Below are 15450 nucleotides of genomic sequence, written 5' to 3'. Positions count from 1 at the left end.
GAAAATCGAGTACTCTTGTTTGTTTTTGTATTTGAAAGGCAGTAAACTACGGATATGTTTGTAGTTCCTCTACAAGTACTCAGGGAAATTGTTGATGCTTGTAGATGTTCTTTCGAGAAATTTTCTAGTTGGTGATGTTTCATGTTGCTACGAATGATTATGGCGATTCCATCATGGGCCGTTCCATCTGGATGGTTTGTTTGAGTTATAACTTGGTATCTGTATATATGTTTTGTGAAGTGTGTTTCCTCAATAAGCATGATATCTACTTTGTTTTGTATTAAAATTATTTCTAGTTCTTGAATACGCCGATTCAATCCGTTTGCGTTCCACTCGACTCTTTTATACATTTGGGTCACTATGATAGTTTGTTGACAAGAGCATGGATGAGGTTCATCATCATTCTCACCTGTGTGATTAAGTCTTTGATCATTGCTTTTAGCTCTTTTAGATCATTTAAGATCATCTCTCAGTTTCAGCTATAGTTTTTGTTGCAATTGTTTATGTAGTGCACAGCTCCTGTAGCTGGATGATTTTCTGAACAATTTACTCATTTTACTGTATTGTTTTTAATTTTCCTAGGACATTCTATAGTTAGGTGAGAATCGGCGCACTTTACGGACTTGTTGACACTTTATGCACTGTGAGATTATTCTCTTCGATTGTGGTTCTTCGAACACTGCAATTCAGGAGTAGTTTTGCTTCGTGAATTTGCTTGTCTTTTTGTTTCAGATTGACGAAGAATATTAGTAAGGGCATTTCGGCGTGGTTTTGTTTAATGTTGTAGACTTGTACCATGACCTAGTAAATCTGTTGCTTTTAATTTCACCCATGTCTGTGGAGTGGTGCATATTTTTTAGTACTACTCTATACAATTTGTGAGTATGAAATTTTGTGTTTTTTGTACTAGTGCCTACAAAATTTGGCTGTAAGCTTCTCCTGTTTTTGGTTGTACTCTATGCTGTTCACCTCCGGTGGTTTTTGCCCCTTTTTTCTCATTACTCTTTTCTTGTTTTTGATTATCGTTTTTCTCTTGTAGGTCGTTAAATATTTATTACTGTTATTACTAAGACTTTTTTAGGAGAATATCCTGGTGTCGGTTGACTGGTAAACATTTGACCATTTTGTAGGTACTCTAACAAAGGCTTTTTGTAAGTCTAAGAAAGCCACGTCTTCTTTTCCTGTATTACTTTTTCTGTAGCCTGTTTTATAGTATATACATGATCTTGGTTGCTTCTTCCCATTCGAAATCCACTTTGATATTCTTTGAGTGTGTCTTCTACTGTTCTTTTCTCTAATATTTTTCCCATAATTTCCATCGCTGTACTGATTGATGTTATTCCTCGAAAGTTGTAACTTGTAAGTTTTACATTATGTTTTCTTCTATTTGTTCCACATGTTTCTTGTGCAGCATTTAATATAACATTTTTGAAGTAATTCCATGAATCTCGCAGATAATGATCCGAAAACTATGAAGAGGGTATAGAGGCTAGATGGGAAGACGCTGTGAATAAAGAGTTAAACGCTCACTGAAAATTTGCAACATGGAAACCAAGGATGTTCCTAATGAAACTAAACCTCTATTGAGAACTAAATTCGCTTATATCAGAGAAGCTCTGAGTATATTTGAAGATTGATTTGTAATAAGTTTGGTTTATACTGGGTGGCCCAATAGTGTGTGGAAGTGCAATAACTTACTTAAGATAAAAATTCCAAAAAAATTGGGCTCAAGAACAAATTTAGCAAAACAGAGATTTTTTCAATTTTGTATTATTTGTCAATTAAGCAACATTTCATAAAAATGGCTTTGTTAAAAGACACATTTTCCATTATTATGCAACAGATCAATCGCATTGTATACGGACTATCAGTCAAACAAGGTGGTTATTAGATGTATGGGGTAGAATAAATGGGAATCATGTCATAGGCCCAGTCATAGGAACTGTTAATGGGCAAGTTTATTCAAATTTCTTACAATCGAATTACCCCGAAATGAAGGTGCACCAGTTCACCATACCCAACTGATCACATTCAAATAATGAATTTCCCGGATGATTAATAGGTAGAGGAGGACCCCATAAATGGTCACCTCGTTCACCGGATCTTACAAAAATGGATTTTTTTTGGTGGGATTACGTCAATGATCAAGTGTACAAAACACCCGCGACTGCTAAGGAAGATATGAAGAATAGAATTAAGGAGGTTTTCCCAACTGCTGATGTCAATATGTTACATCGTGCTAGTAGAGCTTTTGAAGATCGTATACATTATTGTATGGAAGTAAACGGTGGTCATTTTGAACATGTAATAAAATAGTTATCTAAAGTTTTTAGTTCTGTCTTATTTGTTGTTAGTTATTTTTATTCAATTTTTTCATTTTTTAAATACCCTATTTATTTTATTACAGTTTTTAAAGGTATAAAATTACTGGTTTGAATTTGTCTCAAAAACTAGGAGTATTATAAACGTCACATTCAGTGTTTACTTGTTAAAAAGGTGAATATTTGAAGGGATAAAATAGTTTTAAAAGATGGTAAAATAATATACTGGATGTTCCATTTAAATAACACCCTGAACCCCAAACGAAACTTCTACTCTGTTCAGACATTTCAGTCATCCTTTACCCTCGTACTTACCAAACATGTTTAGTTGCTTACTTACTCACTAATAATGTTTACTAGGCAGCATTTATAGTGCACCAATTTTCGTCAAATCTTCATATTTTTCGCTTCAACTTGGCAACGTCATTATTTATGGAAAAGGAAAGACAAGGCTAGATGCAGAATTTTACGCTAAATTCCATGGTAAACAAATATACAAGGTATCCTATTTAAAAAAACTTTACTTCATGTTGTCACGTTTACGCTGAACACCCTTTATACCTCAAAATATTTTAGAAATGTGTATCTGTGCAAATATAGCAACTTTTATTTAAAATTTTTTTTGTATTTTATCTTAATTAAGTTATTACACTTCCACACACTAATGGGCCACCCCGTATATTGGTTTTAATACAATGTTGATCTATTTCATACTATATTTATTTCTTTATTGTAACAACAACTCGAAATTGAGAGTTCATTTTGTATTTGGCGGGCTAAGTCTTAGAGAGCACTTGTGTAATGAAGTTTGTTTTCTCTTGTTAAAAAAAAGTTAGTGTGTGAATGTCAAATAGAAAGTAAGTTTGTCAGTTTTCTTCAATACAGTTTTTACTGGAGCCTTGGTATAAAATTTCCCATACAAATTACTGAAATTATCGGCTGTTTACAGAACTTGAAGAACACTTGCGTGGTAAATGATTTTCTTCGGAGAATAGAGTCATGTATATGGTAAATCAGTAGTTTGTAGATGTTGAACAATCTTTCTTTCGAGACACTTTAGTAATGCATGTGTTCACCTCCATGGAGACTACATTGAAAGATGATAATTTTATGAACTGAATAAAACATTGTACATCTTGAAACAGTCTCAAACTTGATTTTTCGGAAATCTATGCAGATAGCGATTGATTGTCGTGGCGTACGTTGGGTCGGAATACAACGTCTGTGTGCCTACGAACTGAAGCGGATTTGTATTAAAATTAGGAACCAATTTCCAATCGTTAAAACGTCGGCGTCGGTTGCTGAAGATTGTGTACAAATTTACTCAGAATAACACTTAGCTCAAATTACAAAAAAGTCGACGGTTAACAAATTTCAGATGGATACGGTGTTTTAAATAATAGTGTGTATGGATCCAACGCTGTCAGTAGTGCAGATCCTAGAAGGTGTGAAGCGCGTGCACGCACGTGGGTGGCCGAAACAATTGACGGTCGCAGGTCGGATCTAATCTTATCAAAATTTTTATGTAATTCTCAAAATTACTCAGTTCAAATAAATATGTTGAATTTTGAATAGGAGAAAAATCAAAATACCCAAATTCCATTCTTCTTACAGCATACTAAGTTGGAACTGTTGGAACACAATTACACTGTCTGACGCGCGTTTCGATAACGACGTTATCCTTAATAGAGACTGAAGGTAAACTTTAGTAATGAGTGTTGGTGTATTGTTAGTATAGTGTAGTATTAGTAGTGTGTTGAGTATCCAACAGCATAGTGTAAGAAACATAGAGTGTAGAGCAGAATGTGGTGGTCCATCATCATCTACTCTTTTCACTAATTCTTCATTTGATAGCAAAATTCCTGGTGGAGGAGGCAATAGTTGAAGGCTGTTTTGTTTATAATCGGCATTCCTTTGTAAATGGAAGATTCAACCTTATAATCTAACTGCTAATTAATATTCCTCTGTACGAATTTCGTAATATTTCTAATGTAATCTTAAGAAAACACGCCTGGACTTAAATATTATGTTTACAGGTACAGGACGAAGACAGTACCGTAAAATTCTTTAATGAAAAGATTTCATTCCCTGTGACATTCTATAATACAGAATAATAAATAAATAGTTAAATACAAATATTATTTCTTATCTGATTTCAAACTCTAAGAATTCTTGCTGTTGTTTGTAAAAATTTAGTCGAATATTTGTGAAGTTGTTTAGATATTCAAAGAAAGATATTTTTTGTTATCCTACGGACGTCGTACATGATAACTTTCACACATAGTCCGTTGCAGAAGGAGTCTGCAGCCTACCCATTTGACTTTCCTATATAAGTTGATACCCAATTTTCATTTTTTATATGAAACGACGTTGGACTTCGCAAAAGTGTGTTGGGAGTCGCAAATGATCTATTTGGCAGATACATTAACCATATATTAAAGAAAGATACTGCGAGGTATGGTAGTTTGTTCAATAGACCCCAACAGCTGATAGAGAGAGAAACATCATCGGCATATCTCTCTACATTCTATTCTGATTGTGCGGCCATGACGTCGAAATTTCTAGTGGTGGGAACTGTAAACTAGGACACACACACATGTGCGTGAAGTCCCGTCCTGTGTCGCAGTTTCGCGAGTAGACTCCTCCCTCTCCCCTGAGTTATATGAGAGATTCTTACCTTTTTGTTAAGAGTTAGCCTGTTAGTTATACATTCTTGGTCTGGACGTCTTAATGTGTGTGAGTGTGTGTTTTTACTGCCTCAGGTAAACCCTTTCCAATCTTTTTTGGCAAAAAATCTAGCTGAATTCATATTAAAGTCCGCCAATAAGAAACCGCTTATATATATATATATATATATATATATATATATATATATATATTTATAATTATACCTATATATACCTATTTCTTCCAAATAAATCACAAATCTTTACTTTACTTTACATTGCTTTTGATAGTATTTTTGAAATGCAAAATTTTTGTCAAGAATTAATGAGCTGGTCTATAAGATACCTGAAATTTTACCTTTGAATTTTGTAGAGAACTTAATCCCATTTGAATGTATCGATTTTTCAATTTATCTAAATTGTATTTAACTTCTTGTAAAAATGTTAAAGCTTCCTCTCCTGTCATCTGAAACATATGTAAAGGGAATATTACTACACACTGATCATATTTTTTTGTTCGCGAAAAAGGTGAAATATCTAATTTTGAATCGTCGCTTATTCCAGATGTTCAAGATTTTGGAGCTTCCCGTTTTATTATATTTTGCAACAATTTCACTTACCGAGCTTCTAGCAATTGGAGGTCTTCTAAAATGTTTTTTTTTTAGATAAATACTTCGAAGTCCATCATTAGATTTTCTGTCCTCTCTTTTTCAGTAAAAGAAGTCTATTATTGGTATGATGCAAATTGTAAGACTGACACGGTACTTTGAGTTATGAATTTGAAAGTCTGAGGGATGATAGCCAATATTAATCTTCACATTTTGAAATTTTTACAATCTTACGTGTTTAAAAATGCTGTGCCATATCAAAGTTACATTTTCTTAAATGAAACACCCTATATTTTATTGCAAATTGGAATTTAGCTCGATTTCTCCATTACAGTAATATAGGCTTGTGGTTTCTTCTATGAGGTCTTTAAAAAGTTATAATGAATTTTCCATAAAAATAGTAATAACTAGTTCCATATCCTATACAATATAAGAGAAGCTCAAAATCGAAAATCTGTTACGGCCAAATCAAACGAACCTACTAAAAATTGTGGAAAATTATTTATCTCCTTAATATTCATTGAATATGATACAGGGTGAATCAAAATACTAATACATTATTTGCTTGTTTTTTTAATTGAATAACCTTGTATTTTATGTGAGTATCGAAAAGTACTACCAATATACTTCTTGTTTCATCCAGCAATCTCTTTACCAAAAATTATTATTTCTTGACATATTTTGATTTTTCTGAGCAAAAAATGATTATGTATATACCTATCTATATCCATATTCATTTAATAATTAATTGTGACTTGCTATGATTTATTTGTCAAAAACTGATATTGGACAATGACATGATATGACAAAAGGTACATTATTGTTTTTTGATATAGTGGTTTACTACATTTTTTGGTGTTTTAAAAAATTTGAACAAGTGAAAAATGAATTTTACTAGAGATGAAATGATTGATATGATTTGAATATTTGGAGAATGCAATAAAAACGACTAATTATCAGCAAGAGTGTAGCATGAACGTTTTTCTTAGCGCGACAACCTACAATAGAAAAACTTTCATTAGTATTCATCAATTACTCCATATCACATTGGGAAACACAGTCAAACTTGAATGTGTAGGTATGTGTATAATGTATTTAGATTTTCTAATAAAGCAATTACCTCTTTTATTAGGAAAAGTCTTACTTCGTTCACGTTAATGGATGTAGCTTTTGCATATTGGTGCGCCTACTCACGTTTATCAATTGGATAATGGTGAACTGAATGAACTATTTCCTGGAAGATTGATCGGAAGAAATGGGCCACTACAGTGGCCACCAAGGTCACCAAATTTGAATGTATTCAAGGTAGAGAGTAGGTAGAGAGATTATGGAGAGAATACGGACTGAATTTCGAATGTTTCTATAGAATTGCTTGATAATGTAACTTTTTTAATTATCTCTTTCAAGCATACATAGATGTCTTTTGTGATCATTTCAAAAACTTGTGTAGTGAATAGGATAGTTTTCTACTGTTTATAATTCAACCTCTATAGTACCATAAAGAAATGATGAAATGTCAGTTTTTGACAAATAAATCATAGCCAACTCACAATTATTTGTTAAATGATTAGAGATATGTACATAATCATTATTTTGCAGAGAAACATCAAAATAACGTACTTTTTGATACTCACATAAAATACAGGGTTATTCAATTGAAAAACCGAGAAAATATATTGGTATTTTGATTCTCCCTGTATCAGATTTTTTTAAATATCCCATAGAACACATCACAACCGTATATTATTGTGATGAGGAAGTCAAGCTAATTCCAAATATGCCATATAGTATAGGGTGCTTTTTATCAAAAAGTAACTTTAATATGGCAAAGCATTCTGGAACCCTCTATAATATTGTGAATAATTTTAAAATGTGAAGACTAATGATAGATATAATCCCTCAAACTTTCAAATTGATATCTCGAAGGATAAAGGAGGCACTTTACCACACTAATCAATTACCCTGTATATTTTAACATCTACATCAGTCTTAAAACTGTTGGATCGCAATAATTATAAATCAGTTATTTCGAACGATTCAGTGAAATACCTAATCTTCAATTAGTAATATTTATACTGATGCAAATAAGTGAAAAATTTGAGGCTGAGGGAAAAGAGGTACTCATCTGGTTCATAGATTTGAAAAGGGCTTTCAGGAAAATAAGAAGCGACGATATTAGAAAAACATGGAGAAGACTACGATGGCGATACTAAAAGATAGAAACAACAGATATAAAGGTGAAACACTCGATATTACATATACAGTATTCATAAAAAAAATAGACTCGAACAAAGATATGTGTTGTCTATTATTGTCCATAGTGAAAAATGTGCAAGAACTCAGTAATATGAATATGAATGAAGTAACACGACTACTAGAACACTCAACTAGTTGTTAAAATGAGAACACCTACTGCAAAATAGATATACACCAAAAAGTATTAAGGAAAATTTATATGAAAGTTATTGAAGATAACTCTTCTATACACAAAGATATGAGAATGAAAAAATCGGGAGGCCAGGACTAGAACCAAAAAAGGCCTAAAAGTATCAAGAGAAATTTAGAAGGAGCTAAAATAGAAAATTGGAGAAGCTGTAGCACCATAAGAGCCACATTTTTTGGGAGAATATGTTTTACATGAAATAAAAAACAAATGTACTTAAAAATAGTTGGGATATCAATGATATACTGCAGCGAATCTAGAAGTAGAATTATAAGAAAATAAAATGAATCCCAACATTAAAATTAAATGACAAATAAAGCCAATATATACAAAGGGCAGCCACGACATGATTGGTAAGACTAAGTTTCGACATAATGATAAACTTTTATAATAAAAGAATAATCATAATCATATTCTAGCCATTATTCCCCAATATTAAGATGTTAATACTTCACAGAACGTTAGGAAAAGGGCATCACATTTTCCGAAAGAGTTATTCTTCAAACCCAAATATCAAATCCTTTTGTAATGACAACAAAGCTCTGTAGCTTGTTAATGTTTTTTAGCACGCAATAATATGAATAACTATCACATTACTACTCCTTTTTTTTCTAATAAAAGTAACCTTGGTAAATGTTTACAAAACTCGTTTTCTCATATTTGTGAGTAAAGAAATAAGGTCAAAGGCAAAAAGTTGTTGACATTCTCTGAGATTGAAGGATATTCCCTTTTTCATCTAGGAATATTTTATAGCCACATTAATAAATAATGAATTATGTACGAAGGAATTGGCATATGGTATAAGAGACGTCTTCATACATTATCTATAACAGACTCTGTTAATAAATAAATGTTTCATAAACTTCCTGATGCTGAAATGTGGGGAAAACTGTTGGACCTTGAAATATTTTTTTGAAATTTTCATACAGAAAAAATTTAAATAATTATTGCAAGAATTTCAATAGGTGATTTTAATTTGTGTCCATTCATGTATCAAAATCGGAAATTAAATTTTAAAAAAAGTTATGCATTAAGAGTGGGTAACACAAACTTTGTATTGCTTACATTGAGTTACAAGGTACATGTGGTTAAGTACCTTGGAACAACCCTTTTAAAACTTGAAACAATACCAAAATAACTGATTTAAAAGACAAGTTTATTAAGAATTTAAGAACAAATTGTAAAAACTCAAAAACAACACAAAGTTTTTTCTTTTATAAAGATTCTGCATTTAAATAATAAAATTTCTTACTTTTTTTTAAACAAAATTCACACTCATAGGTGTTCCACATTTTATCATCAATATCTACGTATAAATTATGAGCCCAAAGACCACACTTAATGTACCGGCTCCATTTTTCACCACTTTTATCAGCATTCATTGAATTTCTGCAAAAATTGCACTCTTCATTATTTTTTTGAACGACTAAACTTTTGGAGTTGAATTTTTTCCCAAATTTAGGTCTTTTGTTACCAATTTTATTTTTTTTTCTTGTTTCATCTGATTCCATCCTTCTCTAGGGTGTCAGTTGCTATCAGTGTTTTTCCAGTCTCTCTCCTTTTCTTTGTGTTTTCATGGCTAGTGCTTTTGGACACGGCTGTACTTCTTCTGACGGAATAAATGCTTTTTCGAGGGTTTCTGCATTTAGATTTAAAGGTATTAATGTTGAGGTTTCCACACCTAACCGCTCTGCTCTTGGTTCATCTGTTGTTTCTTCTTTATTTGAAGTTAAAGACTGGGTCTGTTTATCAGTAGTAGGAAGGTTGGGCTGAGGTACGTTATTTTCCAAATAGCGATCCGTTAGGAACTTGATCTGAAAATATATCGCTGTCCAGTGGATATATTCCGGAATTTCCAAAACCACTAAAAATATTGCTGGGCGTGAAAGCTCGAGTTTCTAGAACCTCTGCTTATGAGTAAATGACAAACGTTTTTCCTCCATTACTGAACATCCAAGACTCTATACCTTGACTGTAAAATATTATATATAGTTAAGCCAAGTAACTGGAGCCTGTTTGATGTGTCAGGTGGAAAAGTTATCATGATGATTTCAGCATCCGAAGCTTTTTCGACTGCTTCAGTGGACAAATCTGAATCGTGATTGTCCAAGAACATTATAACGCGTTTATCCTTTGACCATTTGACAAACTTAATAAAATGGTCAACGAATTTTAAGAACAGCTGTTCATTTGACCTTGTCTTAAAAAAATCACTGGGGAATATAAGCATTGGCGGAATATAGTTTCCAGTAGCATTAACTGCTGCTATCATAGTCACAAGGGCTCCCCTCTCGGCTGATGCTGCATTTCCTAGTTGTTTAATTCTTTTTGATGCAACTATTTTTGACTGAGATTGAACATTGCTTACATCCGTCTCATCTAAATTCCAAATCTGGTTCGAAGGAATTTTTCCAAATCGGATGTGAACATCTTTTATGTTGTCAAAAATTTTTGTACATTAACTCTATGAAAAGTTCTGCTCAGACTTGTTGCCTCGCGTTTTCGAATCGGTAAAGTGTTTTGATGCCGCGCATCCATTCCTCACCAGCAATTTTTTCTGCATCTCATGTAACTGGATATTTCTTTTTATTTAGCACAGCAAATTTATAAGTTAATTGTTTTACGCATTTTTTATTTAAGCTTTATTGCATTGAAGTAATTTTTAATATATTCTACTAAGCAATTTTCCTCGGGAGGATAGCTTTAAACACTTTGGAAGCCTCTCTAAAGCTCATTTTTGTTGCTGGATGTTCGTTACATACAGCCTCTAAGGCTTCTTTTGAGGCACAAGGATTTACTGGATCTCTCTTCTTACAAGTCTTGCCTCGTGACATGACGATCTTCGCAAAGAAAAAAACAAAAAACTTAACCTCCTGTAACTTGGAACGTGTTCCAAGATACATGAGGTGATATTGATTCAAGGTACAAGAGAATACATTTTTCTAATCAATTGATTTTACAGCTTATAGGTTATGTTCAAAACAAATAACAACACTGCGTAATTACCAATAATCTCAAGATGTAACTAAAACACCAATTATCCACAATCATTTGCCGTTAGTGAAAAATCTCACTTAAATATTTTAAAAATATTTACTTTAATGACTTAAAAACAATTTTTCCGTATTACTGCTATCCTAGAAAGCGCAGCCGAATATGAATATGAATAAGTCACGTTCATTCATCTGGTAAAATATTTATATATATATATATATATATATATATATATATATATATATATATATATATATATATATGAAGAAATTTCAGGGAATTCGAGATTTAATTATAATATTCTCATTGTTTGAAATAAACGATAATATAAAAAACTAATATTGGATTCTAGAAATAATTACAGCGGGTAAAATTCATTTACTTACTATATCTTCTCGTAAAAACTCTTCGATAGATGAAGTCACTCCCTTTTCATCTCCTGTCCAAAATATATATTTTGCAACATCCAGTGGAGAATATCGAATTCCCGCATTTGTATCACCTTTCTCGACCTTGAAAAAGTCTTTTTATTAGAAGACAATAGTTGTGAATTGAGTAAGTTATTATTATTTCAAGAATTGCACTCGAACGCGTTTACTGTTAGCTTGAGAATAAATCTATAGAATTAATAAACTATTGACGTTATTTTCTTTATATCCAACAGTGTGACGTGTTCGAGTTATAGACTGATAAATGCTCGCAGAGGTACGTAAGCGTTATACCAATAGCTGAAAAGCGCGTCTACAATTATTAGTATAACGCACCTTTTGCAGTTATTGTGGAAATAATCAAAATAAAAAACCTCGTCATTAGTTAAGGCATTTGAAAAGAGTGTCACGGCTAAATTTTGAAAAAAAAATCATTTACTTCAAACAAATAACATTAAAAGATTATCAAAGGAATTATTAATACTTTTATATGTATTTGCAATTAATAATCAATTATTTCTGGAGAAAAAAGAAAGGGATATAATAATATATATTTAGAAAACCAGCTTATTCTCTAAAAAGCAAAGAAGGAAATATAAATAAATTTGTATAGTATTTTTGAGAATCACTGAATAATGATGATGACGCATGAAGAATAATAAGAGAACCGGGGAACAACATTCTAATAGAGATTTTAAAATATGGAAGCGGATATTTACTGTAAGAATATGGCCAGAATAAAAGATCTCTTATTGAAATCAATAGTGACAGGAGTTAAAACGTGGATTTCATATAACAGCGACACGTCAGGAACGAAACCACAATTATTACAATGGATGCATACATATTAATACAATCAAAAAATTCAGACTAAAAGTAGAAACTTTCAACTGCTTGATGCCAATGAATGCCAATAAATGACCACAATGAATTTTGAATCATTTCTGACGTTATCTTTTACACCGCACCTCTGATCCGATCTTCTAGATTTGAGGTAGATCCTTATAACCTATAGAATACAGATAATTTAGTTACCTTGCCGACCACTCAATATAACTTCTAAGACCTACCTATCTCTGCGAAAATACAGAGTTCAGCCATCATCTAATCCTAGCCTTATAATGCGCTAGAGCACTATCGTAAATATCTATAATCATTAAATGTATCTATCATAAAAAAGGGTTTATTTATTATTTCTCTAGTTATTTCACACCAAACGTTCAGTTTTTATGTATGTTATACATGATTTTTCATCCAATGCAGATAATTATCCGACCAACATTGGCAATTATGTCACTTTATAAATATGTTGCTTCATTTAATGATTGGTGTAACTGCACTTATTTAAGTATTTAAGTATTTTTCTTAAAGATCTTTCACTAAGAACATTATTTATGGCATATTTGGATATTTAGTTTTCTCTCTCCACTTAGAATCCACATTAGGTTCAATATCTTCCTTTGTGGTTGCTCTTTTTCGTCTACAACCGGGAATATTTTTTACACTATCAGTTTCATTAAGTTTCCTTAAACTTTGCCACACAGTAGACTTGAAAATAAGAGATAATCAGTCAGGATATGTATCATTAAACAAATTGGCGGTTTGCTGTAACGATCTCTTTTTATCTCCAATACCAACAATTATTGATAAAGTATTTCTTTTATGTTTCCTTAGTTTAGACATGATTCATAATGTGATAAAACAACTGAAACAAATTGGATTTTAAAACCTAATTGTGTTATTCATGTACGTTTTTACAATGTCAAATTTGAAACAAACCTCAAAAGGGATAAAAATTTTCCGGCATATTGCAGTAATCATTTAGGATATTAATATTAGTACTTTGCAATTGAATTTGATGTTTTTCAACCGTCATCAGGAAGTCAGAGAGCTACTCAACCTGGTATCAATAAATTTAGAAATATATATGCTCATCAAAATTATAAATATAGGGTGAGAAATTCAAAATATTACCTGACAACGTCATATCTCAAAAAATATATCATGACAGAAAATTTTTGAAATACCATCAACATTTGGGTGCAAGAACCTTTCCTGTTTTAGAACACAGAGAAACTTGTCTCATCATCATTGAATATTCTTACAGGGTGCTTCAAAATATCAAAAATATTCTGTTCTTTTAAATACTTTTCAAGTTCCCGAAACCATTTTCGTTAGAATTCTTCTGTTATTATACTTATTGATGTTGATAAACCCTCAGCTTTTCTGACAGACAACTCTGGATGTCTCTTTAAAAAGGAACTATACCATTTATCTCCAGGTCGTCCTTCCTGGAATGGCGTTTTTCATTCTTGTTAATTACAATTTGTTAAACACTATTCAGAAGATCGTTTTTTTTGGGTGGGAATCTATATTTAACTACTTCATTAATCATGACTACTTTTTTTCTTCGTTTGAAGTTAACACTGTAGCTAGACCAATTTTTCTAGGACCTTTTACTATTGGCTTTAACTACTCAGAGCATAGTATATCAAGTTCACATCAAGGATTTACTGACTTGTTCTCATCCACCCAATCATCTCACCAACCAACCAACTCCTATATAAATAATTTTAAGGTGAAATTCATTGAATTTTTTAACAGGAGCAGGAATTACATGACTGATAACTGGGATGCAGAAATTTCTACAAAAAATATGGTGTATTGTTATTTTTTAGTTAATGTGTTGTATTCTGGCCATGGTTGGAGCTAGGCACAGTTACCTTAGTATACAGAAGAATTCACAATTAAAGTACAAATTCGGTTTTACGCCTTTTTTGCCCGAAGTGGACAGGACATTCGCAGAGTAGATGCTCTATTGCTTGCTCGCAGAATCTGAAGTTGACGTCTTCTGCCATGCCCATCGTCTTAAGGTGGTTTTGACGGGGAAGTGACCTGTCAGAGGACCGACCACCAGTTTTGTGTTGTTTCTGATCATCACGAGAAGTTTTTCAGACTTCAGACAGTTATGAATCTTTCGGATTGTCTTAGGTCTGGAGTGATTTTGCAGTAAAACTTCATTTGATCAATCAGCCTTTCGTTCAGTTCGTTATTGAAGTGTCATCTCTTAAAAGCGACAGTAGGGGCCAAGGTGTGGAGTCGTTGCCCCTTTTTTGACAGGACTGTCTGCATTCTCATTTCCTAATATGCCCTGATGGCCTGGAAGCCACATTAGGGTTACTTTGTTTTTGTTAGCTAGTGCTTTTAGAGTTTGTTTACACTCCCAGACTCATTTGGAAATGTACTTAATAGCTTTCAGGAATCCCAAGGCCGCTTGGCTATCTGAGAGAAGGTATATGTGCTTTTTCGATAGGTTTCTATGCAAACACTCTGAGCACCTGAAAATGGTGAATGATGTTTCTAGAGGTGTGGTGAGCTTACATTTTGGTCCAGAAATGCCCAGTCCAGCTCCTTGGGCTATCTTCGAATCGTCTGTTCACCAGAAAGATACATTTCGCGCTTGCGTAAGATTTTTGTTGACACATGATTTGCGATCATTAATTACCACTTCGAATGAGATATCTTTATTCAACATGCTAAGCATTTGGTATATTGGCTTAAGTTGAAAAAGCAACACTTATTATCTTCGTAGGTGGATTCCTACGAAGTTAGATACCTTTTTACTGAAATGTTAGTGTATTAATTAATACTTGGACCTTTATGACTAGGTTAAAAATATGAGCGTATAAAATTAGGAGCAGAAAATACCTTGTTTAGTAATTTATAAGTCACCTCACGTGAATAAAATGAAATTTCAATATTCAAGAGAATTAATAATGCTAATTATAATGTACTGTTCTAATACTGGAAATTTCTGAGTAATAATGAATGAAAGATCACTTCTGACAGACTAGATAAATTTTGTATGATTGAAATTTCCATTAAATTTTCTCAATGGATTAATCAATTTTCATAGCCAATTACTTTATCGTGATACAAAAAAAGAAAGATAAAAATATTGGTTATAAAGGCTGATCACGCTTTCTCCTA

The 15450-nt window shown here is 32.3% G+C and overlaps 1 protein-coding gene across 2 annotated transcripts in view; it reads right to left on the bottom strand.

The window, feature by feature from the left end:
- LOC130896397 (uncharacterized) overlaps positions 1 to 15450 on the bottom strand; it is a 162593-nt gene that overhangs the window by 9621 nt on the left and 137522 nt on the right. For both annotated transcript variants that reach the window (XM_057804448.1, XM_057804449.1), the window contains exons 7-8: positions 11419 to 11544; positions 5346 to 5453 (exon numbers count right to left, since the gene is read on the bottom strand). In XM_057804448.1, the coding sequence (XP_057660431.1) occupies positions 5346 to 5453; positions 11419 to 11544 (234 nt within the window). The remainder of the gene's footprint in view (positions 1 to 5345; positions 5454 to 11418; positions 11545 to 15450) is intronic.

The sequence above is a fragment of the Diorhabda carinulata genome, chromosome 7, assembly GCF_026250575.1.
Source record: "Diorhabda carinulata isolate Delta chromosome 7, icDioCari1.1, whole genome shotgun sequence".
Lineage (NCBI taxonomy): Eukaryota > Metazoa > Arthropoda > Insecta > Coleoptera > Chrysomelidae > Diorhabda > Diorhabda carinulata.
This window is presented reverse-complemented; position numbering and strand designations above follow the sequence as displayed.